The sequence below is a fragment of the Phodopus roborovskii genome, unplaced genomic scaffold (assembly GCF_943737965.1).
Source record: "Phodopus roborovskii unplaced genomic scaffold, PHOROB, whole genome shotgun sequence".
In the NCBI taxonomy this organism is placed as follows: Eukaryota; Metazoa; Chordata; class Mammalia; order Rodentia; family Cricetidae; genus Phodopus; species Phodopus roborovskii.
This window is the reverse complement of record NW_026126515.1, coordinates 8513133-8538517: the sequence shown is the minus strand read 5'-3', so window position 1 is coordinate 8538517 and position 25385 is coordinate 8513133. Positions and strand designations below refer to the sequence as shown.

At 43.7% G+C, this 25385-nt stretch overlaps 1 protein-coding gene and 1 non-coding gene across 2 annotated transcripts; both read left to right on the top strand.

Moving 5' to 3' along the window:
* Positions 1 to 22: 22 nt before the first annotated feature.
* Vipas39 (VPS33B interacting protein, apical-basolateral polarity regulator, spe-39 homolog) lies at positions 23 to 25076 on the top strand. The gene is made up of 20 exons (XM_051196109.1): positions 23 to 192; positions 2818 to 2910; positions 5070 to 5172; positions 6000 to 6140; positions 7750 to 7788; positions 8805 to 8869; positions 10942 to 10998; positions 12151 to 12243; positions 13054 to 13087; positions 13674 to 13776; positions 15027 to 15054; positions 15954 to 16027; positions 18225 to 18300; positions 19118 to 19252; positions 20248 to 20289; positions 20604 to 20693; positions 21985 to 22071; positions 22544 to 22633; positions 23022 to 23126; positions 24148 to 25076. The coding sequence occupies exons 2-20, from the start codon at positions 2818 to 2820 to the stop codon at positions 24166 to 24168; spliced, it is 1476 nt and encodes a 491-aa protein (XP_051052066.1). The 5' UTR covers positions 23 to 192; the 3' UTR covers positions 24169 to 25076.
* On the top strand, positions 6978 to 7084 carry LOC127231009 (U6 spliceosomal RNA). The gene has a single exon (XR_007835249.1). It is a non-coding gene; the product is annotated as a U6 spliceosomal RNA (small nuclear RNA).
* Positions 25077 to 25385: the final 309 nt, after the last annotated feature.

The window sequence follows — 25385 nt, the reverse complement described above, 5'->3', positions numbered from 1 at the left end:
GAACGTAAGAATGACGGAGACCAAAGAACTACAACTTCCAGGATGCTTTGCGGCTATTCCTTTCACCTTCTTCAGCCCCTCTCGCGACTGTCCCCTTCGGCCCCTTCTCTATGTCGTACAGCCTGTTTAGAAAGGCTGGTCCGGTGCCTGAGCCTGACGCCGTCCTGAGAGGGAGGGCTCGGTGTGGAAGAGGTGAGGGTGTCCCTAGCCCTTTCTGGGCTGAGTGTCTAGTCGAACCCACCCTTTCCGCATCCTTATTCTTTCCCTGTCTTCTCGGAGGCATCCCTACACTCTCACTCCCGGTCGGGACTATTCTTGGGAGTCAGCATGCTCGGAGCTGGGGCTTCCAGTGAGCCTCAGCAGCTAGTTGAGAATGCAGCGTCTGGTTCTGAATGAGCATGTCCCCTCCAGGCTCTGTCATTTGCCATGGGTGCGTGGCTTCCTGGATGTTCCTCTTGTAGCCTAGTTTCTCAGGTCACCGTTCCTAAAGATCGCCTTAAAAACCTAGGCTAACTTCTAGTAGTTGCTTTATACAGTGCCCCGAGGCAAGTAGCGCCTTGGTTGTGGGGTTGCTTTTGTATTTTTTAACGGGTCTTGTTTTCTCTCTGTCATGTTCCAGTTCACCTCTCTGGTCTGTCGCCCTACCCCTGTGGGCTCTCAGGAATAGGTGACGATAAGATCAAACCTCGGAAGCATTTTAAATCAAGTTGTGTAGTACCCCTTTTAGTCACTCTGAACATTGGACAGGATTGCTTTATGCCTTCTTAGAGTTAATAACTTGTTATCATTTTACTTGCTAAATAAATCACAGTCTCTTTTGCTGCTGGAAGTACAGATTGATACAAGGTATCCATTGCAGTAGTCTGGTTAATGGTTCTCCACGTTCTCTCGTGTAATATTTTGTTTTGTTAGACACATTCTGTGCTTCTTTTTAGGTACCAACTGTAAAGATCTGCTGTAGTTTTCCCAAAAAGGGCAAGGAGGGTGGGGTGGGTAGAAGGGTCATGAAGAGCAATGTAGAAATAGTCTAGGGGCTAGAAAAACCTGGATTCTAGTTTGTTGTTTTCCTGGTCAGTGGGAATCTCCCAGGCCTACCCTTTAGGATTGCTCTGAGGACAAATGAATGACATTTATGAAATTGCATACTTGCTAGAGACATGTGTATGTTCTATGGGCACCTTCAATGTTTGTGGCGTGGCTTAGAATTTCTTTAATTTTTAGGATTGTTTCTTAAATATTTTGTCAGTTTTTGTTTGAGGCTGGGAATTTAGCTTAGTGGTGGAGTGCTTGACTAAAATATGTGAGGTCCAAAGTTCAATTCCCACCACTGCAAATAAATAAATAAAATTACATATCTCTAGTTTTAGCTGGGCATTCATGATGCACACCTTTAATCCCAGCACTAACGAAGCAGAAACAGGGAGATCTCCGAGTTCAAAGCCAGCCTGGTCTACATAGGGAGCAAGTTCTAGAATAGTCAGGGCTTCACAGAGAAACCCTGTCTTGAAAAACAAAAGCCAAACACCAAGAAAAAACAAATTCCCTAGTTTTATCTAAGGTACTATTTAAGATTAAATAATAAAAGCTAAGGATGAACACATTAGCTTTCTGTCAGACAGTAAGCAATTTGCATGCATTTTCTAGTTAAGTCTTTTTTTTTTTTTTTTTTTTTTTTTTTTGAGACAGGGTTTCTCTGTGTACCAGCTTTGGCTGTACTGGAACTTGCTCTTGTAGACCAACAGGCTTTGAGCACTCAGAAATCCACCTACCTCTCTATCCAGAGTGCTGAGATTAAAGGCCTACTACACCCCACTGCCTGGCTAGTTTAGTCATTCTTATAATACAGGCTACCTGCTATAACCATTTTACATGAGATAAGACATGTCGGTAAGGTATTAACTACCTAAAAGATTGTAAGGTTAAATGTTTATTTCTGCTTGGCATTTTGTTAGGTTTTCTGAATACTATTTATTCTTTCCTATAAGGCAGTAAGGCAAGATAATATTTCTCCAAGGCTTAGAAATAGAGCCATTTACCTTTTGACTCAGAGACCCTGTAGCTGATCAGGTGCTGTGGAAGTTTTGGTATTTATTTAGTTACTGGGTGAAGCCACAGTTTTCATTTTTATCCAGTTTAGTTCAAAAAACTTGTTTTTGCAGAACAATATCTAATTTTAGAGAAGTTATGAGAAGAATTTGGGATTTCTTGGCTAATCTTATATATTTTCTTTCCTTGGTTATGATCCCAAAAATTCATCCCACAGTTGACCAAAATAATCATGAATTGATGATGTAGGCAAGATAATTCTGTTTCTTTTAGTTGTTTTCCCTTTATTTATGGCAGGAACTTAACATACAGGAAGAGAAGGACATTTATTGGCTGTGACCAACTGTAGTATTCCCAGAGCTTAGAAGAGTTTCTCAGAGATAGCACTTGGTAAATATGTTAATAAATGAACTCACTTGTCCCATATGGATTAATCTTTGGCTGATCTTTGTATGTTCCGAAAAATGACGGTAACTCCTTAGAGCGTTTGCCTCTCTTACAGCTTCATCCCCTTTGCTTGGGTACCCTAGCTCTAACATGATCCTTCAGGAGGAAGATTATGTCCTCTACTTTTTATAGTTCTCATAACACTGGGAATATTTGAACACAATAGGGGTTCTAGGAATTAATGTTATTGTCTAATTGGAGTATGTAACATGATCTGACCAGTCGGACTCTACCAGATTCTTTCCTACTTCCCCTTATTTCTGGGAGCAGTTAGTAGTGTAACACTTTCTGAAGAGATCCCTGCCTGTCTTCCTTTCCCTCCAGATGAACCGGACAAAGGGTGATGAGGAGGAATATTGGAACAGCTCCAAGTTCAAGGCTTTCACGTTTGATGATGAAGATGATGAGCTTTCACAGGTAGGTATCCACAAGTGCCAAGAGTCATACCTTATTCCTGATGCCTCTCTAAAATTTCTCCTCATCTCTAGGAGGCTCATAATGCCAGGTAGCTCTTCAGTGTGTTAGTCAGCTTTCTACTCTTCCATGAAAACCCAAGATAATCAACTGATCCAGAGAAAAAGCCTTATTTGGTTCAGTTTTCAAGGCTTTAGGTTATGGTTGGTTAGCTTTATGCTTTGGACCTGGGATAGGCAGCTCATCATGGTGCAATCACATGGAAGAACAAAACTGCTTACGTCATGGCCAGAGAGCAAAGAGAATTAGGATAGCATGGGGTCCCACAGTCCCCTTTGGGAACAGCCTTGCAATGGCCCAAGGGTCTCCTCCTGAGCTCCACCTCTCAGGTTCTGTCTCCTCCTCATAGGGCTCTGAAGACCAAACTACATAGGCCTTTTGGAGACCTTCAAAATCCAAGCTATATAGTGGCCTATGAGATGGCTCAGCCAGTAAAGATGCTTGCCACAAGCCTGCTGGCCTGAGTTCAGTCTCCAGAACCGACTCCTTAAAGTTGCCTTGCTTTTTCTGTTGCTATGACAAAAATAATGGCCAAAAGGAACTTGGGGAGAAAATGGCTTATTTCAGTGTACAACTCATCACGGAGGGAAGTCAGGGCAGGAACCTGGAGACAGAAACTGAGGCAGAGGACTGCTTGCTTATCCTGCTTTCCTGAAGCACCCAGGACCTCCAGCCCAGGGGTGCCACTGGCCACAGGCGAGTCTGGTGGTGGGGGCATCTTCTCAATCGAGGTTCCCTCTTCCCAAGTGCCTCTGACTTGTGTCAAGTTGACATAAAACTAGCCAGCGCCACCTGTTCTTCTTGTGCAGTGGAATGGCACACCTGTACACACACATGATACACACGTGTGCACTTACACTAAAATTAGAAACAGATAAAACAACGGCAACCTTCATGGAGAGAGGACCTTAAAAAGAGCCGGAAAGATTATAGAAGTTAACTTTATCCTTCTTACCCACATATCTTTTATTCATGTGATATAAGTTGTTATTGCTATCCTTTTTTTCTTCCTTTGAACATGTAGCCAAGGCTGGCTTCAAACTTAGTAGACAGTTGATGAAGACCTTGAACTGCTGATTGCTGATCTTCCTGCCTTTGTCTCCTTTTTCACTTTTTTTTTTTTTTTTTTTTTTTTTTTTTTTTTGAGACAGGGTTTTTCTGTGAGATATCTCTGGCTGTCCTGGAACTCTGTAGACCAGGCTGGCCTCAACCTCACAGAGAGATTCACTTGTCTCTGCCTCCCGAGTGCTGGCTCCTTTTTCATTGTTAAAGACTTTTTATTATATGTATTTATGTGTGAGGGTACACATGAGCCACTGTTTGTGTGCTGAGGCCAGAGTACTGCTTATAGGATCCGGTTCTCTCAGATCATCAGGCTGATGGCAAAGCCTTTACCTGCAGAGCTATCTTATAGGTTCCTGTTTTTTTTTTTTTTTTTTTTTTTTTTCAGTTTTTCTTGATTTATCTTTCTTTCACAGTCTTACCATATAACCCTAGCTGACCTCAAACTCACAGAAAGCTGCCAGCCTTTGTCTCTTGAGTGCTGGGATTAAAGATGTGCTGCTAAATCCACCATGCCTAGGATTTTTTTTTTTAACCAATTTTTTTTTTCTTTTATTACAGCTGCCTCCATCTCATGCATACTGGTGTTACAGTCATGTACCACCACACCCAGTTTACATTATTGTTTCTGAGATGAAATCTTGTGTGGTACTTAGACTGATCTCAAATTCTTGGTCTCAAGCCATCTTCCTGCTTTTGTCTTCCTGGAAGTTGGAACTACAGGCACATACCATTGTACCTTGATAACTTGTTTTTGAAAAATGACCTGTTTAGGAATAGTCATTTTTGGAGAAGTGAATGATATTCATCCAGACTTGCAAACAAATCATAGTTAGAATATCATTAGAATTCAAAAGTGACATTGAATATTCCACTGACTGCAATGGTGTTGTCTACAGTGCAGATTGATTTCTGGGTGGGATTTAGACTACAAATAGTTATTGTCAATCACTGAGTCCCAGTTGCTCAGCCTTCTTGGTTATCAGTGAGAGAGGAGGGCTGTGATGACTGCCAGACCACTGCTTTATGTCACTCTACAGTTAAAGGAATCCAAACGGGCAGTGAATAGCCTTCGAGACTTCGTGGATGATGACGATGACGACGACCTGGAGCGAGTCAGCTGGACTGGAGAACCTGTGGGAAGTAAGCTGTGAGGGCTTCTTATCAATAATGACGGCTGTACCTGTCTCTGTCCTGGGTGCTGGTCAGAAATAGCTCTGCTGTTCTCCAGTAATACAACCTGGAAGTTAGCAGCGGGCAGAGCCATGTGGAGAAACACAGCAGTGATGCTTATGTGGCTTTCTGGATCTGTTGCTCTGGAGCGAATGCTTGAATGGCTACTTCAGTATCGAGGGTGCTTGTTAACGTTGCAGATTCCTAGGCCATATGTGGTCATATTTGGGAGCTGTTTATTTAAATAAATGAGCTCTTAAGTCATAACATGTTGGCAGAACTACAGCCCAACACGTTTTAATTATATAATACCACTTAAGTTTCTTCATAGACTCTTTGGGTAGTAAAGCGTGATTTAAAAAACAAAGAAAGGAATTGGCCAGGCATAGTGGTGCATGCCTTAAATCTCAGCACTTGGGAGGTAGAGGTAATTGGATCTCCTTGAGTTTGAGGGTAGCCTGGTCTACAAAGCAAGTTCCAAGACAGCCAGGGCTACCTGTCTCAACAACAACAACAACAAAAAAAAAGTGAACTAGAAAACAAAAAAAAAAAAAAATCCAACACACACCCAATCTGTTAAATTAGTTACTTTAGTAACTGCTCAAGAGGTGCAGAACATCTTCCCATGTATCTGAAGGCTGTTTGGGGCTCCTTTCATTTATTCATCCCTTTGTCAATTTCTGTAATGATCAACCTAATTGACTGTATCTTTTGCCAGGGGACAGGGCCTGTTTTATTGAATGCTGGGTGTCAAGGATGGATCGGTTGAGGCTTTCTTAGTTCTTACCATTCTGCAGGTATCTCATGGTCCATCAAAGAGACTGCTGGGAGTAGCGGCTCAACGTCTGAAGGGCGTGAGCAGCTAAAGGGCCGGAACAGTTTCTACACACAGCTACCCAAACCTACTTCTACTTACTCCCTGAGCAGCTTCTTTAAAGGTAAAGAGTCCCGGGTAAGGGTTAGGGACGTCCTCTGCTTTCATCTGGAAAAATGCTTAGGCTGACGTTTTCATTGACTGGAATTCTCATTTGAGCAGGCAGCTTAGGACTAGGAAAGGGAGGGATGAGACATTCCCAGGCATTAGCCTGGATTTGTAGAACTTGAATGAAATGATCAGCCCTGTGTCAGATACTGAAGAAATTTACCTAGACAGTAGTCCTCCTCAGCTTTTATGCCATCCTCTAGTGAGCCTCTGTGTGTCCCTGATGGGAATGTGCAATTGTACAGCCCCTGTGAAAGTTAGTGTTGCAGTTTCTAAGACAGTTGAACACAGGATTAGCATGTGAACCAGTATTACTTTTAGGAAATCAACAAAAGAACTGAATGCATGCATTTGAGCAGATGTTTGTATGCTAATATTTGAGGAAGCATTATTCACAATAACCAAAAAGATCTAAACATTGTTTATGTCCATTTTGGGCTAGAAGGATAAGCAAAACATGGACTACAGATACATAGACTGTTACTTAAATGGGAATGAAAGATACATGTTATAATAGGGATGGACCTTAGGGAATTATATAGGGTGCAATAAATCACAAAAGAACAAATGCTGTATCACCCCATTCATGTTGATAGACAGTTCATAGAGACAGAAGGTAGAATGGCAGGTTCCTCAGGGCTGGGGTGGAGGGAGTGGAAAGTTAGTGCTTACAGGCTGAGTCTCAGGGATGCTGAAAGTTCTGGAGCTGGATGGTTCTAGTCATTGTAGGACAGCATGAATGTACTTCATGTTAATGAATTCTGCACTTAAAGATGATGGAGTGGTAAATTTTGTGCTTGCTTTGGCAACACATATACTAAAATTGGAATGCTACAGAGAAGATTAGCATGGCCCCTGCGCAAGGATGACGTGCAAATTCGTGAAGTGTTCCATATTTTTACATTTTATAAAACAAACAAATAAACAAGAAGTGGTAAATTTTATGTTATGTATGTTTTATTATACTTAAAATATTTCTCTCTGACCCTTGTTTTACTAGGACTTCATATTTCTGAAGTTGAATAACAGATTTGATTTAATTTATTTTGTTTTGTTTTTTTTCTGTGTGTTTTGCCTGCATGTATGTCTATAAACCATTTGCATGCCTGATGCCCACAGAGGCCAGAAGAAGGTATTGCCTCCCTTCAAACTGGAGTTACAATCCTGTCAGTGCTGGGAATCAGATCCTGGCCCTCTGGAAGGGCAGCCAGTGCTCTTAACTCTAAGCCATCTCTCCATCCCTGAATAAAAGCTTTTTTATCTTTTTTGTTTTTTATTTTTATGTGTATTGGTGTTTTGCTGCGGGTGTCAGGGTCCCTGGAACTGGAATTAGAGACAGTTGTGAGCTGCCATGTGGTTGCTGGGAACTGAACCCAGGTCCTCTGGAAGAGCAGTCAGTGCTCTTAACCACTGAGCCATCTCTCCATCCCTGAATAAAAGCTTTTTAAAGCCTGTTTCTCCATATTGTATAGTAAGGCTCTATGTGCCCCATGTCTTCATGGGCACCAAGTTTGGGTGGTCTGATTTGAACTGTTGACATCTTTCTGCTGTGTCTTTTCCCTCAGGCAGAACTAGACCTGGGAGTTTCCAATCTCTTTCTGATGGTAAGCATTGATCCCTTTTCTTGATTGCTCTGGGAGATGTTGCTGATGTAGGGTACAGCCTGGAGAGTTATGGGGACAGGTGGTAATTGGATGAGTACATTAACTTTCCTCTGAATCTAGAGAAGGTGCTAAGTGAGAGATGGAAGTCACATAGGCTCCATTGCTGGGGGTGGATGGCTGCTAGGGCTGCAGTTCTGCCTTTGGCCATGGAGGTACCCAGGAGACAAAAGGTTGTGTTGTTCTTGTCTGTCTTTTTGTTAAAAAGAGGTTTCATTGGGTAGATAGCACAGTGTGTAGAGAAACTTACATATAGGCTGGTGTCTTAATCACTGTTCTGTTGCTGTGAAGAGACACCGTGATGAAGGTAACGATTGTAAGAGGAAAGCATTTAATTGCAGCTTGCTTACAGTTTTGGAGGTTTAGTCCATTATCATCGTGGCAGGAAACATGACAGCATGCATGACACTGGTCAATATCTGAGAACTATATCCTGATGGGCTTTGAAACCTCAGAGCCTGACCCTAGTGACACACTTCCTCCAACAAGGCTGAACTTGTTATATTTTTGGTTGTGAGCCTAGCCTTTAACAGCTGAGCCATCTCTCCAGCCCAAGGCTATATACATCTTAATCCTTCTATTCCTTTCAAATAATTCCACTTTCTGTTGACTAAGCAGTCAAATATATGAACCTTTGGGGGTCATTCTTATTCAAACCACCATGGCTGGATGACCTGAGTTTGATCTCTGATCTCACACCTGCATGTGTGCTTACATGGACGGACAGACAGACAGACAGACACATAGACACAGACACACACAGACACACACACACACACACACACACACCATGTGGGAAGGAAGCAGGAAAGAAAAGAATCATAAGAAACAGGCTGCAGAGCTTGGTGGTTAAATCTGGCAAAACTCTGTGAGTTCAAGGCCAGCCTGGTCTACAGAGTGAGGTCCAGGGAGGGGAAAAAAAAAAAAAAAACAAAAAACCTAAACTGGTTCCTTTTCAGCTCTGTCAGACACACCTGCCAAAAGTTATGCTCCAGAGCTGGGGAGGCCTAAAGGAGAGTACAGGGTAAGTTACATAATTCTCTTCCTTTTTCCCTCTATTACTTACTTAGCTTTAAAATTACATTTGTGTGTGTGTGTGTGTGTGTGTGTGTGTGTGTGTGTGTGTGTGTGTGTGTTGGCCACATGACGGGTACAGGTGCAGCTCTCAGAGGACAACTTAAGGGGAGTCCGTTCTCCCCCTGGGTCATTAGGTTTGGCATTAAGTGCCTCCATGGCACTAGCCTTCATTTTGTTTTCCTGAAATCCGGTCTCCCTCTGTAGACCAGACTAGAGCCTGGCACTCACCAGTGAGTCCACGCTGGTCTGGAACTTATGGTAATTTTCCTGCCTTAGATAGTAGTTGTGAGCAATCATGTCTAGCTTTATGTTAGTATGACACTTACACTGCATAAAGTACCTTGCTCAGTTTCCCCAACTCTGAGCAGCTGTTACAGTCATGTGTCACTGAATGACAGGGATACATTCTGTGAAATGTGTTGCTGGGTCGTCTCATCTTTGTGCAAATTCATGGTGTGTTCACACAAACCTAGATGCTATAGCCTGTATTCTGTACCTATTACTTTAAGATATGAACTTAGTTGTGCGGTACTGTACCCATGGGATATAATGACTAACGTTTGTGTATGTAAATGTTGAAAAGGTATAATACAAATACTAGGTAAGGGGCTGGAGAGATGGCTCAGTGGGTATGAGTGCTTGCTGCATAAGCATGAGGACCTGTATTTGGATCCTTGGTGTCACATGGAAAGCCAGGCATGATGTGTGTTTCTGTAATCTCAGTGCTGCAGGAGAAAGACAGGAAGATTGCTGGGCTCTGCTGGCTGTCAGCATAGCTTGTCGTATCCATACCTGAGATAGGGAATGTGGATTGAGACCTAAGATAGAGCCGGGAGGGCATCCAGTGATTACTGGGCTCCACCTAATTCTCAAGATATCCAATAACCACACTTTAAATCAATCCTCTTATTATCTGATCTTGAGGATTAAGGCATCTAGTAACCACATCAAGTATTCTATTATCTAGGTAAGACATCCAATGATCACATCTTAGGCCAAACATCCTTCAGTAACCACACCTTATACCTTTAGGTCTTAGGCTTTTAACCTTGAAAGAGCAAGGATAGATTTGAACTCCCTTACCTTAAGTCAGTATGGAACAGAACCACTTCTATGGGCCCTGACACATAGCTGAAAAATAGCAACTTCCAAGTTCAGTGGAGAGTTGATAGAGCAGGACATCCTTCTTAAGCCTCCACATATGTGTGTGGGGGCTCATGCACATACACATGACTATATCACACACACACATACACACACACACACACACACACACACACACACCTAGACAGTAGGAAACTTTCAGCTCCATCTTAATCTATTGGACTGCCATTGTATATGCATTGGCCAAAATATTGCACAGCACATGAATGTATTTCAGCTCCACTTACAGGTGAGAAAACTAGTCTTACAACAGTAGTTCTTTGTTGGGTTCTCTTAGCTAGGAAAGGATAGAACTTGGACTCAAAATCTGAATTTTTCTGACACAGTTCTAGCATGCTTCCTTGTCCTTTCTGCTGCCTTTGAGAGTTTGACTTGAAACTGTGTCATTGCCATTGTAGTCTGGGATGGTGGAGGTCAGATTCTCACAAAGCATACTAAACAAACAAACAGATTGATCCAAAGGGAAGAAAGTATATTCTAAAATCAAAAGGGGGCAGTGTGTCAATTATCTCTCCATCTCTTAGCTCCTGACACTAATGGGTGCCAGATGAGGCTGGTTGCATGTAGAATCTGGAACCCTGAACCAGTAGACAGAAGGTCCTGGGCTGTGTTGTTGGTCTGTCCCTCTTTGGTCCCCTCTTACTGCTTATGTCACTCTTGTTCTAGTTCCTGTGGGAACTCAAAACAGGCCCATTCTAGTTTTGGTTTTTTTTTTCCAGTTTTTTTTTTTTTTTTTTTTATTGATTAATTCTTTCCCACAGAATATTTCTCCCATAGATCAAAGATTGAATTTGATCTGGTACGCTAGTAATTCTGATCCCTTACTGTGTGATTCATGTGTTGCTAATATTCTAGGATTATAGCAATGACTGGAGCCCCAGTGATACAGTGCGACGCCTCCGCCGGGGCAAGGTAAGGCTACCGAGCAGACAACTCTTAGAGGATTCTTTGTGAGTAGTGTGTTCCCACAGGAAGGATTTCTTTTTTGTTTTGTTTTGTTTTGTTTTGTTTTGAAGGGTTTCTCTGTAACCGCCCTAACTGTCCTGGAACTCGCTCTGTAGACCAGGCGGGTCTCAACTCAAAGACATCTCCTGCCTCTGCCTCCAGATTAAAGGCATGTGCACCACTGCCCAGCTACAGGAAGGATTTCTTGACTTCCTCTCCAGTTGCCATTTCTAAACTGGAGTAGTTTTTGGGAGCTAAGCAAATCCACTAAGGGTAGAAGCCAGCTGCAATGCCTTTGACTCTGGGGTTTGGAGTCGTTTTGCCAGCCTGGAGGGAAAACAGTGATGGATGAGCTACCCATGTGTGGTAGAGCGCACCCGTAATCCTAGCACCTAGGAGGCTGGGGCAGGAAAACGGCAAGTGAAAAGCCACCCTGAGATGCATGGCAAGTGTGAGGCCAGCCTGGATGCTTTTACCCCACAAGAAAGAGCCTTACATCGTGAGTTAAGTTTTGTACATGGTGTGGGATAAGTGTTGAGATTATTTTTCTTTTCCTTTTTAATACAGATCCCAATCTTTCTTAGCACTGTTGAAAAGACTTTTTCTCATTGAAATTTGGGATTATATTTTTTGAAAATTGGTTGACTATTTAGTGATAGTCTTTCTTGGGTGAAATTCCAGGAAAGACAAAACTACAGGACTGAGAGCAGAAGAGTGTTTTGGTGGGCTAAGAACAGGAGGGCATTAATGTCAGCTTGGACAGAGGGTCTGTTTAAGGGTGATAGAAATGTGTTCTGTGTTGCTGTTGTAGTGGCTAGTAGCATGTAGACACTTTCAATGCTGAGCTATACACTTGCATAGGGTGAGCTTTATTGTATGAAAATTACACATGAAGAAAAAGCAAGTGATTATCTGTTGGCTTGAAGGCATCAGTGTGTTATACGGCAACACATGGAACTAGGTAGGGTATAGTGGGACCTGCCGGCTCACAGAGCACAGAGACCAGCGTGTGAATGTAGAGGTTCTCTCTGGATACTTCCTTTCCTTGCTATGCAGTGACAAGGGAATGTGGGCAGCGGTCTTCCTTACGTACTCTTTATATGTGTTCTTACTCTGCAGGTCTGCTCACTGGAACGATTCCGCTCCTTGCAGGACAAGCTGCAACTCCTAGAGGAGGCAGTAAGCATGCATGATGGAAATGTCATCACTGCAGTAAGTGTGATGGTTGCTCTCAGTTGTTCAGTAGCTCCTGAAAATTCAGTCAAAACTGGCTTAACAGTGGGTTGTATATCAGAAGCCTGGCTTTCTCTCTGAGGTATCGGGTTCTCAGAAAGCTGTGCTCCTGGTTCATGCATTCTATGTGGAATTGTTAATTGTTACTAAAAAACAGAAGGCTGCCTGCTCTATACTATGCAAAGTATCATGGCAGCAGAACTGTGAGAGTAGTTTCTCAGCAGACAGTAGTGTTTTCTCAGCCAGGGTGGGTACTGTGAGCTTGGCCATTTGGACACCTAGGACACAACTCCATTCCGTCTTTTCCTCCTGTCCCACAGACACGGTGTCCTCTGCCTGCAGTGATTTGTTGGTGGACTTTTTCTGTCCCACTGGTCATCTCTGTCCTGCCAAGCGGCTCCCAAATGACCATCAGAGACTTATTAATTAAAAATGCTTGGCTGATAGCTTAGGCTTGTTACTAACTAGCTCTTACATCTAAAATTAACCCTTCTTTCTTACCTACAATCTACCATGTGGCAGTACCTTTTTTTCAACACAGCATGTTCATCTCCTGCTTCTTTTGCATCTGGCTGGCAACCCCTGTGACTCCTCCCTTCTTCCCAGCATCCTCTCAGTTTGGCTCTCCCACCTTAGCTTCTTCCTGCCTAGCTATTGGCCAGTCAGCTCTTTATTAACAAATGACAGCAAAACATCTTCACAAGTTGCTGGCCTCGTTCCTGGGCCTGAGGTAATCAGGGAAGCCTTTGGATGTGAAAGAATTTACAGTATTTGCCTCTTTCCCTCTAGGTTCTGATCTTCCTGAAGAGAACCCTGAGCAAAGGTGAGCATGGTTTGAAGGAAGTCTCTGTTCAGCAACACCTGTTGCTTTTACATCAGAACTCACCAGGATCAAGTCTGGTTCAGAGACAGCTGGGGTGGCCTGTAACATATATCTCTGAGGGCAGCCTTTAGGGTGGGGGCTGTATTAGCCACATCTCTCTTTGTTGGGAACACATGGGTGTGTGTTTGAGGATGTGAGAAGTATCTGCTATTAGTATTATTGAGAACTCAAAGGCTGACTGAGTGGCTGTGTGCTAAGAGCAGTGGTTCTTAACCTGTGGGTCATATATCAGATATCCTGTATATCAGGAATTTACATTATGATTCATGACAGTAGCAAAATTATGGTTATGAAGTAGCAATGAAATGATTTTATGGTTGGGGTCACAACATAAGGAACTGTATTAAAGGGTTGCGGCATTAGGAACATTCTAGAGCATAGAGGCAGTTGATGATGATGGGTTGAGAAGAAACCATTAGCTTTTTCTGGGCTTTCAGGAGATGCTTCAGATGTGAAGAAGCCAGTCTCAGACTTGAGTGCTATGTAGCTTTACTTTTTTCTCCACTTAACTTCTTACTATGTGCAGAGATCCTTTTCCGAGAGTTGGAGGTACGCCAGGTCGCCCTGAGACATTTCATTCATTTCCTTAAAGAAACAGGGGGCCAGAAGCTGCTTTTAGACCTCTTCAGGTAAGATCTGGGCTTCTGGTCTATGAAATTTATTAGGTGCATTTTCAGAGCACTCGGGGATAGGGAGTGCTGCAAGGAAATTGAAGACACTGTCCTTTTCCAGAAATAGCTAGAAAACAAGCTCTTGACATGTGTTGGGATAGTTACACCACCATACAGTCTGGCAGCATGGCAGGGTGTTAGGGATCAGGGCCCATGTATACCTGGACTGCGTGCGTGCTGTTATGTGTTGTCCTGGTATCTTGAGCAAGTCAGTAGACTTCTTGAGAGTGGGCTTTTCCCCTTGTAAAGTGGAGATGGTGGTGTCTCCCACATTGGTTAACGAAGATTGAAGTGAATCAGTGTTTTCTAAGCGTTTTCTTCTTAAACATTGGATTAAAGGGCCCTCCTCTTGTTCAAGTGATGCCGGTGGGGAGTGAAGAAGGAGCTTGTTTTTCTGTCAGGATCCCCCATGGAAGTCTCATAGGAGCATTAGGATGTGGGTTGCATTGTAAGCTAGGGGAGAGGTGGGCTGTCTGCTTGGTGGCCTTTTCCCGTCTTTTTCCTTTCCTCATTCCACTCAGTGGGATGCGTTCTTGCTCTTGGATTAAACTGTATGCATGTTTTATCCTTTCCTCGGTGTCAGTGAAGGTGTTAGTACCTCATTTACCCTGTGGCCAGAACAATGATGAGCTGTCCCAGAGACTGACATGGGAAAGCACCTTACCTGCTTAGTCAGAAGGAATCTGCCAGAGAAGACAATGTACTCACAGAGGCAGGCTGTTTGCTCTCTGTGGTCTTCCTTTCCAGTCAGGAAGGTCTTGTCAAGCATCACTCCTGTGCCAGGACAATGTTATTAATTATGGTCTGTTCAGAATAAGGAGGAAACAGAGACCAACTAACTACATTATACTCTACATGAATGAAATAAAGAGTTGTGTAGAATGCCTGTTTCCAAGATTGTTTTGACAGAAAACTGTTTTAATTTTGAGTAAAGAAACAAGCACATGGGTGTCCATGGGCTAGGGCAGTGTGTTTAAGCTCTTAGTGCCCTGCTCTGCCTGTTTCATTTAGTTAGAACACAGGGAAAAGTAGATCCATAAGTCACCAAGTGTTTTGAAGGTGGAAAGCTTCAAGAAACTGGAAGAAATATAAGAGTCGGGCTTACCTCATCATGTAGAGATGATGAGTGGAACTGTTTCTTCTAGAGCTTGTCACAAGTGCCACACCTCAGTAGATTAAACTGTCCTGCTTCCTTCTGCTTTCCCCAGGTTCCTAGATAGAACAGAAGAGCTGGCGGTAAGTGTGGCGTGTGTTTCTGTTGGGAGTCTGTTTACCAGGCATCTAAGCTAAAACCCAGCCTAGCCGCCAAGCTCTCCTGCCAATTGAGTTGTTCCCTTTTCCTTGTTGCTTAGATGTAGAAGACAGGTATCCAGGAAATGACACAGCCCACCGTATTCCCCAGCACACACTCGGTCTTCTATAGTCCAGGAGAACTCTCTGAGGGTAAAGGATTGGGGTTTCTTGAGCACAGAAAGTCTACTTCCAAGCTGGGGAGATGGCTCAGTGGTTAAAGTGCTTGCTATGCAAACAGGAGACCCTTAGTTTGGATCCCCAGGGCCCATGTAAAAGTTGGGTGGAGCGGCTATGCGTCTGTAAGCCCAATACTGAGGAGGATCCCAGAGGCTTGCTGGCCTAGGCTTCAGGTGCGATGAGAGACCCTGGCTCAGGACTGAAGAGACAGCTCAGAAGTTAAGAGTGTGTATTGCTCTTGCAGAGGACTGGAATTCTTTCCCAGCACCTGTGTCAGGCAGCTCATAACCACCTGTAACTCCAGCTTCAGGGGAGCTGCTGTCTTCTGCTCCTTAGGCACCTGCACTCAAGCACGCGCGCGCGCGCGCGCGCACACACACACACACACACACACACACACACACACACACTCACACTCACTCACTTAGTACTATCCTTCTCTCCTCTCTCCTTCTTTTTCCCTCCGTGTGTGTGTGTGTGTGTGTGTGTGTGTGTGATTCACACATACATACATACAGACATACATGTATACCCCTCTCTTTGTGCTCATATGTGTTCTTAGATAAGTGCTGTACCTGTGAGTGCTAGCTCAGCTCCCTCTCTTCTAAGCAGACATGATAGCTTAAAATTCTCTTTTTTTTTTTTTTTTTTTTTTTTTATTGTAGCTAACCCATTATCGAGAGCATTTAAGCATTCAGGACCCTGAAAAACGAAAAGAATTTCTTAAGACTTGCATTGGGTAAGTATGGCGAGAAGCAGTTTTATGTAGACGTAGTCAGGAGAAGACAAGAGGGTGGAGTGGGTGGTTCGGAAGGGAAAGGCTAACAGTGAATCGTCCCCCTCAGTGGCTCCCAAGTACTTGTCTGCAGCCAAGATTTCACTCATCAGAGCTGACCTTTCCTAAATCTGCAGGTACAGGATTTGGAAGACTGTCTTTTGTTCTGGAACTTTGTTTCTCACACATCCCCTTCTTTTAGAAATAAAATTGGTGGTAATTTTATTAATGACCTAATGTAATAAAATTAAAAGTGACAACTTTTTGTGGACCTTGTATGTTTTTCATGTCACGGGTCTTGAAGCCCCAAAGTCTTAGGACTGCTGCTCTAGCACAAGCTTTCACCTAAAACACAACCCTTATAAAGAACAAACGAAGCCCCAGATGTCCCTGTTCTTCTGATGGGTGCTCACTGTTCTGGGAAGTGGCTTATTTTATTGCCACTCTGCCTCTGCTATAGGAAAGGCTTTCTTAGGTTAAACTGAAATGTGCTTTTCGGTATCTTTCTATACAGTCTCCCAGAAACCCCTGCTTCTCGAGAGTCAGGGTTCACAGTCATTTCAGCCATTCCTCAAGAAAGGATTTCCAGGGTCACATTTAGAATGTGCTTGTCACCTGGGTGGTGGTGGCACATGGGATTAAACAGCACCCAGGTGGCAGAGGCAGGTGGATCTGAGTTCGAGGCCAGCCTGGTGTACATAGAGAGTTCTAGGACAGCAGGGGCTATACAGAAAAACCATGTCTCAAAAAAAAAAAAAAAAAAAAAAAAAAAATTGGTTTGTTTATGAAATCCCTAATTTATTGTTACCAGATAGTTAGCTGTGGCTCACACCTACCGGGGACAGTAATTGATTTCAAAATCCTTCTGTAGTGATTAGAGCGGCAGGCAGCACTGTCTAAAGCAGTGATTCTCAACCTGTGGGTCACAACCCCCTTGAGGGTTACATATCAGATATGTACATTATAATTTATAACAATAGCAAAATTGCAATTATGAAGTAGCAATGAAATAATTTTATGATTGGGCATTGCCACAACATGAGGGATTGTATTAAAGAGTCACAGCGTTAGGAAGGGTGAGGACCTCTGTTTTAAAGGATAGATTTCTGAACTGAGGGTTAAACGATGTCTTCCACTGTCATGTACCCCAGCCTGGCTTTGAACTTTCTTTTTTTTTTTTTTAAAAAAAAAAAAAAGATTTATTTATTGTGTTTACAATGCTCTGCTTCAACACCAGAAGAGGGCACCAGACCCGATTACAGATGGCTGTGAGCCACCATGTAGTTGCTGGGAATTGAACTCAGGACCTTTGGAAGAGTAACCAGTGCTCTTAACCTCTGAGCCATCTCTCCAGCCCCCTGGCTTTGAACTTTCTATGTAATCAAGAGTGACCTTGAACTCCTGAACCTCCTAGCTCCACCTCACAAGTGCTGGAATTATATATCTGTGCCACCATGTCTGCTAAAGACATAGTTTTGAAGATGGAATCCTTGACATTTCAGTAGATTGGTATAATCTTGGGATATTTGCCAACCTACCACCATGCTATATAATTAAATTTGCTTTTTAATACTCTAAAAATAACATATTGAATAGAGTTCAGCAAGGCAAGTCATAGAGCTTTGTGGGCAGTTGATGATGGGCAGTGTCTGGGTCACTCACCAAATACCTAACTTCCCAGACAAAGCTGATTCTTACTCAGTCCACAGCAACGTCACATAAACTGTATTTTGTGAATTTTCAGGACATCCCTTTTGAGTTTCAAAGTCATAGTCTCTTTTGATATAGCGTATCATGTAGCCCAGGTAGGCCTTTATAATTCCAATTCTCATGTCCATAGCTTGGGAAAGCTCAGATAACAGGTAAATAAATACCACCTCACCTAGTCTGTGCAGTGCTGGGGATTGAACCTGGGGCTTCATGCACGTAGGCCTTGAACCATTCGAGCTACATCCCCAGCTCCAGTTGGCAAACTTCACAGGCAACATCCAGACAGGTCTACTCTGTCTCCTGCTTTTCTGTCTCAGGATGCAGTAAAGGTGCATTGAGATCATCTGTTAAAAACCTCAAGCCTCAGAAGAGTTTAGTGGTCATTTGGTGGTGTTGGGTTTGTTTTCCTTTTCACATAGAAAACAGTACTAACCTTGTTGCCCTTTACCAGTTTGCCATTTTCAGCAGAAGATTCTACGCATATACAAGACCATTACACACTCCTGGAACGCCAGATCATCATTGAGGTTGGACCCCTTGTCTGTGCTTTCTGCACCCAGCATGTAGATCACTCCGTTGCTCTGTACATGTCATTTCTGGCACAGCCTTTTCTTTCCTCTTGAGTTTTCCTTGATTGTCCTTAGGCATTCTTTTTCCTCTTCCCTGCTGCTACCCTAGAAGTATTTCCTTTTCCCTCTTCATTCCAGATTACTCATGTCTTCTCTACTGCTGAAGTTCCTCTCCTCCGTCCTTCCCTCCCTCCCCCCCCTCCCTTCCTTCCTTTCTTACTTTATGTCATTTTTGATTTTGATACAGGATCTCGTAGAGCCCAGCCTGACCTAGAACTTACTATGTAATAAGGCCACAAACACTTGAGCTTCCTGATTCCCCCTCCCAAATGCTGAGATCACAGTCATTGAATACCAAACTGGGTGTTGAAATCTTTTTTTTGTTTTGTTTTGTTTTTTGTTTTTTCAAGACAGGGTTTCTCTGTATTGCTTTAGAGGTTGTCCTGGAACTAGCTCTGTAGACCAGGCTGGACTTGAACTCAGATCCCTTTGCCTCCCAAGTGCTAGGGTTAAAGGCTTGTGCCACCAATGCATGGCTCTTTTTCTTTTTCTTTCTTTCTTTTTTTTTCTGGTTGAACTCTCTTAATTAAACTTAAAATCTATGACCGATTTATGGATTTTAGTCCTCCCTGGGATATCCTAAGCAATTTCTATGTTTTTCTTTTTTGCTTCATTCCTGTGGTGGGAAACACAACTACTGTAGTAGTGTAGATTTTTTTCACTGTCTTTCTCCACGGACATTGTTCCTTTTGTCACTTGGCTCACTCCATCACAGGCAAACGATCGACATCTAGAGTCTGCAGGGCAGACTGAGATCTTCCGAAAGCATCCCCGTAAAGCTTCCATTCTGAACATGCCACTGGTGACGACGCTCTTCTATGCCTGCTTCTATCACTACACAGAGTCCGAGGTATCGCTCAAATCCACTGTTGTGAGGCATTGTCAGTGGGCTTGTGTAGTTTCCAGAAATCACCCAGAGGGCTTGTATGGCTGTATGTGGCTGGCACACTGGCAGAGCACCAGGGGTGTCTGGTACTGGGGGTTCCCTTTGTGGTAGCATAGAGGGTAGTGTCATGGCTATGGACGTCTTTCTTTCTTCCTTCCTTCCTTTCTTTCTTTCTTTCTTCCTTCCTTCCTTTCTTCCTTCCTTCCTTTCTTTCTTTCTTCCTTCCTCTTATTTTTTTTTTTTTAATGTGGATGGGTGGTTTGTTTGCCTGCATGCATGTCTGGGTACCAGTGCATGCCTGGTGCCCACGTTGGCCAAACAGGATATCTGACCCCCTGGGAATGGATTACAGATGGTTGTGAGATGCCATGTGGATGCTGGGAATTGAAGCCAGGTCCTCTGCAGGAACAGCTGGTGTAGAACAAGTTCTAACTGGTCTTATCAGATATTAGAAGGTGAAAGCTGAAAGATCGGAGAAGCAGAGCAGCAGCCACTAGAGTTCTTACCTCTACAAAATCTCCAGACCAAAGAGAGGCTAAGCTCCTGTCTCCTCCTGCCTTATATTTCTCTATCCACCCAGCCATATCACTTCCGATCTGGCTGTCGAGGCCTCCAGACTTCTATGGTTAACTGATAGCTAGCTCCGCCCTCTGACCTTCAGACAAACTTTATTTGTTAGAGTACAAACAAGCTGGTGCTCTTGACCACTGAGCAAGTGTGGACTTTACTTAACCCTCACAAGTATGCTTCTGTCTTCCTTGGATTAGCAGAAAATGGACAGAACACCGTGCTCACCAGTCTCTTCCCAATGTGGTTTCCATTACACCTGATGGAGACTTTCTCACAAACCAATCTCAGTGTATGAATGGTTTACAGTAAGACACAGAGAGTCTGTATAATAGAAAAGAAAATGGGGCATTGGTGATGTCATTGAAGTTTCTTCTCCACTTTCATCCTAGGGAACCTTCAGCAGTCCCATCAACCTGAAGAAGACATTCAAGGTAGCATTGCATTGGCTCCTTTGTAAAATAGTGTCAGAGTATTGCATGGGATGTATGCTGCCTGGTAACCCTGTACATGTGCAGGGTTAATGGTAGAAAGTTAGGAGTTTGAGGGAAGTAACAGAAAACTTTAATGTTACTATGTATAGCAGTGTGGGGCTTGGAATATAGGGGATTTTTGATGACACGTGAAATTCTTTGACTTTAAGGGATAGGATCAATACCAGCCAATATAGACATTTTTTCTAAAATTTTAAAGATTTAATGGATACATTTCTATTTCTTCTTACTTTTTCCTGGTTTCTACTCTTCAGATCCCAGATAAGCAGTATGTGCTGACAGCCTTGGCTGCTCGTGCCAAGCTTCGAGCCTGGAATGATGTCGATGCCCTCTTCACCACAAAGGTGGGTGTCCTGACACTTGTGCTTCTGAGGCCTTTGGAGCGAGAAGGCCTCTCAAGTTCCCGGTGCCAAACAACCTTCTTCCAGCCTTCTGTCTAAAATTTTAAATATAAAGAAAATCTGAAAGAAGAGTCTAGTAGCCACTGTCTCTAGCTACTAATTTATTAACGTATTTAGCGTTTGCTTTTTTTAAATACACTTTTTCCAGAACCATTTAAAAGTAAACTGTTCGTATAACATTTTTTCTTTAATATTCAAGCATTTGTCTCGTAAGTATCACGTCTCAAGAAATTTAATATTAATACAATTATCATAAATATCTGCCATGTATACATCACTTTTAAATTAGTTTATTGTTTTTAGGTTTTTTTTTTTTTTTTTTTAAGTCTTATGTGTGTGGATGTACCATGTGGACAGTGTTACTGATGGTTGTGAACCACAGTGTAGGTGCTGGGAATAGAACCCAAGGCCTCTACAAGATCATTAAGTACTCTGAATCTCTGAGCCATCTCTCCAGCCCCTGTTTTTAGGTTTTGTACTTCTGGGTTGTTAAAATCCAATGACTGTATTCAGTCCTTGGATATGGCTGTAGTCTCTCTCTCTCTTTCTCTCTCTCTCCTCTCTCTCTGTGTGTGTAGTTTTTCTTTTCAGGATTGGTTTGGGAGATCTTTTGTGCTTCTAAACAAATTGGTTTAATATTTAAATATATTTTTTTTATTCTAGTCTTGAGAATTTTCTAGTTTTTCTTCTTATTTATTAATTAGTTTTGTTAATTACTAAAGTAAGACATGCTAATAGAAAAACCCAACACTATACAAAAGTATATAATGAGTCAAGAAGCCTGGGACTGTCCTCAGTGGTATGAAGCCTGGACTCATTTCCCTGCATAAACAAGAAGAGGTTTGTTTTTCATTGTCTAGCTGCTCCTACCTCACTGGGGAAAGTACCGTGGTCAGTACTGCCCAGACCTTACTGTAGTTTACAAATGAACGATTCCTCGTGCATGTGAAGCTGGAAAAGTAGAATTTTTCTGACTCATGGTGTGTATATTATTCACCACTCATTCCATTTAGGAGCGTTCCACCCGCTGCTTTCCTTGACTTTTCTGAACAATCCGTCTCTTGCTGTTTCTCCCCCCTCACTCCGTCTTTCTGTTGTGCTTTTCTCTCTCACTGTTTCTCCATCCTTCATCCCATCTGTCTACATGCTTTTCTGATCCGACCCTGAACCGCAATCAAGACGAGGCCAGTGTGTTGATGATGTCAGGCCCACCTACTGCTGCCCTTTCTTTCAGAACTGGTTGGGTTACACCAAGAAGAGAGCACCCATTGGCTTCCATCGAGTCGTGGAAATTTTGCACAAGAACAGTGCCCCTGTCCAGGTAATGGCTCTGAGGAAGAGTTAGTGATGCGGACCTGAGCTGTTCTCATTTTCTTAATGGCTGTGCTGGGCCTTGAGATAGAAAAGGGCAGGGAGGAACATTGCTTTACAGTACCCTCAGTTCTTCTTTGAGGAGCAGCTACTGTGTTTAGCCATACGGAGAGCTACACACTGTCCCGATGATTCAGAAGGGCTGCTTGTAAGGCAAGCATGCCAAGAGCATTGGGCATGACCAACTCTAGAGCACTGTGGTCTGTGTACCTGGCTGCAGGGTAAGGAGGACTGCTCTTCACTTTTCTTCTGAGGTAGCCGGATCGTGCTGCCTAGCATCACCGTATTTCCCGCTGCAAGCCGTAGTTTATAGTGGCACTCACAGTCACTGGGCATTGAATTCTTCCTCCTTTAGAACTTATTTTTTTTTCTGCCTAGGGAGCCCTGTGTTTTCATCATTAAGTGAGCACTTTCTCCTACAGATATTGCAGGACTACGTCAATCTGGTGGAAGATGTGGACACAAAGCTGAGCTTAGCCACTAAGCTCAAGTGCCATGATGTTGTCATTGATGTGAGTCCCCAAGAAGAGAACCCCGAGTTAGGTCTAGGTGGAGAGTCAGGGATACATTTGCCCCAGATCCCTAAATGCTTCCAGCAGTATTGACTAGGCAATTGAATAGGCAAAACGGTCTGGCAAGAATTAGTTTGGAGACTAACACTCTTGTGTTGTTTTCACAGTCTTCCAACTGAATTCTGTCAGCTTTCAGGTCGAATTTGGACACATTGGCACTGAATGAAGCTGTATGAGCTCTGTGGCCTTCTCTCCAGCATGGGGGTTCTGTAGGCGCTTTACACACACCATCTTGCTGTAATCTGTTGTCCCTTCCCTGAGCCCAGGGAAAGAGTGAGCCCCTCATAGAGAAGGCTGGGTGGGGACTTGCTTGTGTTTCGGTGTACAGACCTGCCGAGACCTGAAGGACCGTCAGCAGTTGCTTGCGTACAGGAGCAAAGTTGATAAAGGATCTGTGGAGGAAGAGAAGATCGATGCCATTCTCAACAGCTCAGTAAGCATCTCCACCTCCCTCCAGTGAGCCTAGGAGACAGTTCCCAAAATAGCGTCAAGTGTGTTCCTAAGACCTAGGCGGGTCCATTTAGCCGAGCCATGTGGATACAAAACTGGCCTGTGGCCTGAAGTAGCTAAAGCCCTGTTTTGCACAGCAGAAGTCACTCTTGAGACATGAAAGGATAGGAGAGGAACCTGAAGACCTCTGTGTAAAGCTTAGCTGTGATGCTGTGAGTGCCAAAAGGAATGAAATAGAATTAGTTACTTGGGAAGTCCAGCTGGTTATCTCTCACAGTATGAAATACTGAGCTTTTCATATTAGCAATTTTGACATTTATGCTTGGTCATTAGTGAATCTCTGCTCTAAGGAGGGCTGAGCCAGATTAATGCTCTAAACCGAAGTCTGTAAAATACACAACAGGTATTTAATCTATCTCTGAATAAATGAACTCCCACATACTAAAAGGAAAAATCTTCTTGGGTCTAGGAAGATCATTTCATTAGTAAAGTGTTTGCCGTGCATACACAGGGATCTGAGTACAGTCCTCAGCACCCACATAGAGGCTAGGCATGATGGGGCATGTGCTTGTAATCCCAGCACTAGGGGAGCACAGCCAGGAGGGTCCCTGGGGCTCACTGGTCGGCCAGCTAGCCTAACCTAATTGACAAGTTGCAGGCTAGTGAGAGATCCTGTCTCAAAAAACAAGATGGATAGCATCTGAGGAATGATACCCAAGCTTGACCTCTGACTTTAACACACATGTGCATAAGAGAGTTAAAAACAGTCTTTGTTGGTACATGTCTACAATCCTGACCCTTGGGAGGCTAAGGCAGGGAAATCAGGAATCTGATGTCAGCCTTGGATCTACACCTAAGTTCCAGGCTAGACTGGGATACATAGAGATACCCTGTCCCAAACAACAAAACTCAACAGCCCCCAATTCAATCCTTGTTTTCATTCCCTCTCTTTCATTGTAGTGGTGTGAAAACTGATCATGCCTTTGTTGTTTGCTTTTGAACAGCAAATTCGATGGAAGAACTAAGTACCATTTGCTGCCCTGAAACCTGCCTCACTTCTTCCTCTTCTGCTTATGAAAATAGAGAGCTCTCTTCTTGGGAGAGTCACAGCATTCAACCACGCAAGCCTGTCATTCACAGGCAGTGCCTGCTGCTTTGGTGACAGAAACCAGCATCTGAGCACATAATCTTCAGGCTGATCTGTCCCAGGGACATTATCCGAAGGCCAGTATCCAAGGCTTTGCCTCATGGTAAAGTTGCTCTGCACTCGGGGCTGAGGAAAGATAGAGCCCATCCAGGGTAAGATGTCGTGGTCAGAGAAGTGACTGCCCCAGAAGGACATGGACTAAGCTACAGGTGTCACAGGGTGGTCGTGACATTCCTTCAGCCATTATGACCCAGGACCTGGTGTTGCACAGTGGCATTTCTGCTCCAAAGGGCCGCAGGAAGGGATACCAGGATTGCTCAGGACTTGCTGGGAACCAGACTCAGATCCTCACACGGGGTCACACATCTTACAACAGATGCTTCCTAGACATTGTGTATCTTCAGCCAGTATCCACCTGCTGTCCCCGTCAACTTTTTGTTCATAGCTTAGGATCCTGCTGTCACCTGCACACTGTCTGGGTGGTGCACCATCTGCCTCACCTTGTCCCTGTTCCCTCCTTCGGTCTCAGATACAGTCCTATGTGGAATCCAGATTCGCCAGTGCAGGGGCACTCTTGTTTTAGGCAAAAATCATTTCACCAGAAGCAGCCACAAGTATCACCTAGGCTAATGTGGCAGCACTTCCCTCAGATACCTCGAAAGAGGTTTTGTTCCTCACTTAGCCTGCTGGGGACCTCAGCAGTGTTGGATTCTGCCCTGTGCCTCCCTGACCTGGATTTCCCTGACATGCCCACACTCTAATAAAACTTGCAGCCTTGGTGCTTCTCTTCCCCATCTGGTGGCTTAGTGCGTGGTGTGACTTGCCTGCATCTGTGACTGTCAGCACATCTCATAGTGTGACAGGAGTCTGTAGTTAATAGCACTAGTCCAAGAGACAGAAGGCATGACTCCTGTCAGCTCTGCTGCTGACAAACCGGGGCCAGGGAGTCCCTTGTTGTGGGGGCTCATCTTCATCTGTAGAAAACAGCGTCGTAGTCTGTGACCGTGGCATCCTACACTGGTGACAAGTGCACCGGTGAAGTGGTAGGAAAATAGGTAACGCACACAGCACACAGCTTGCTGTGGTCTAAAGACA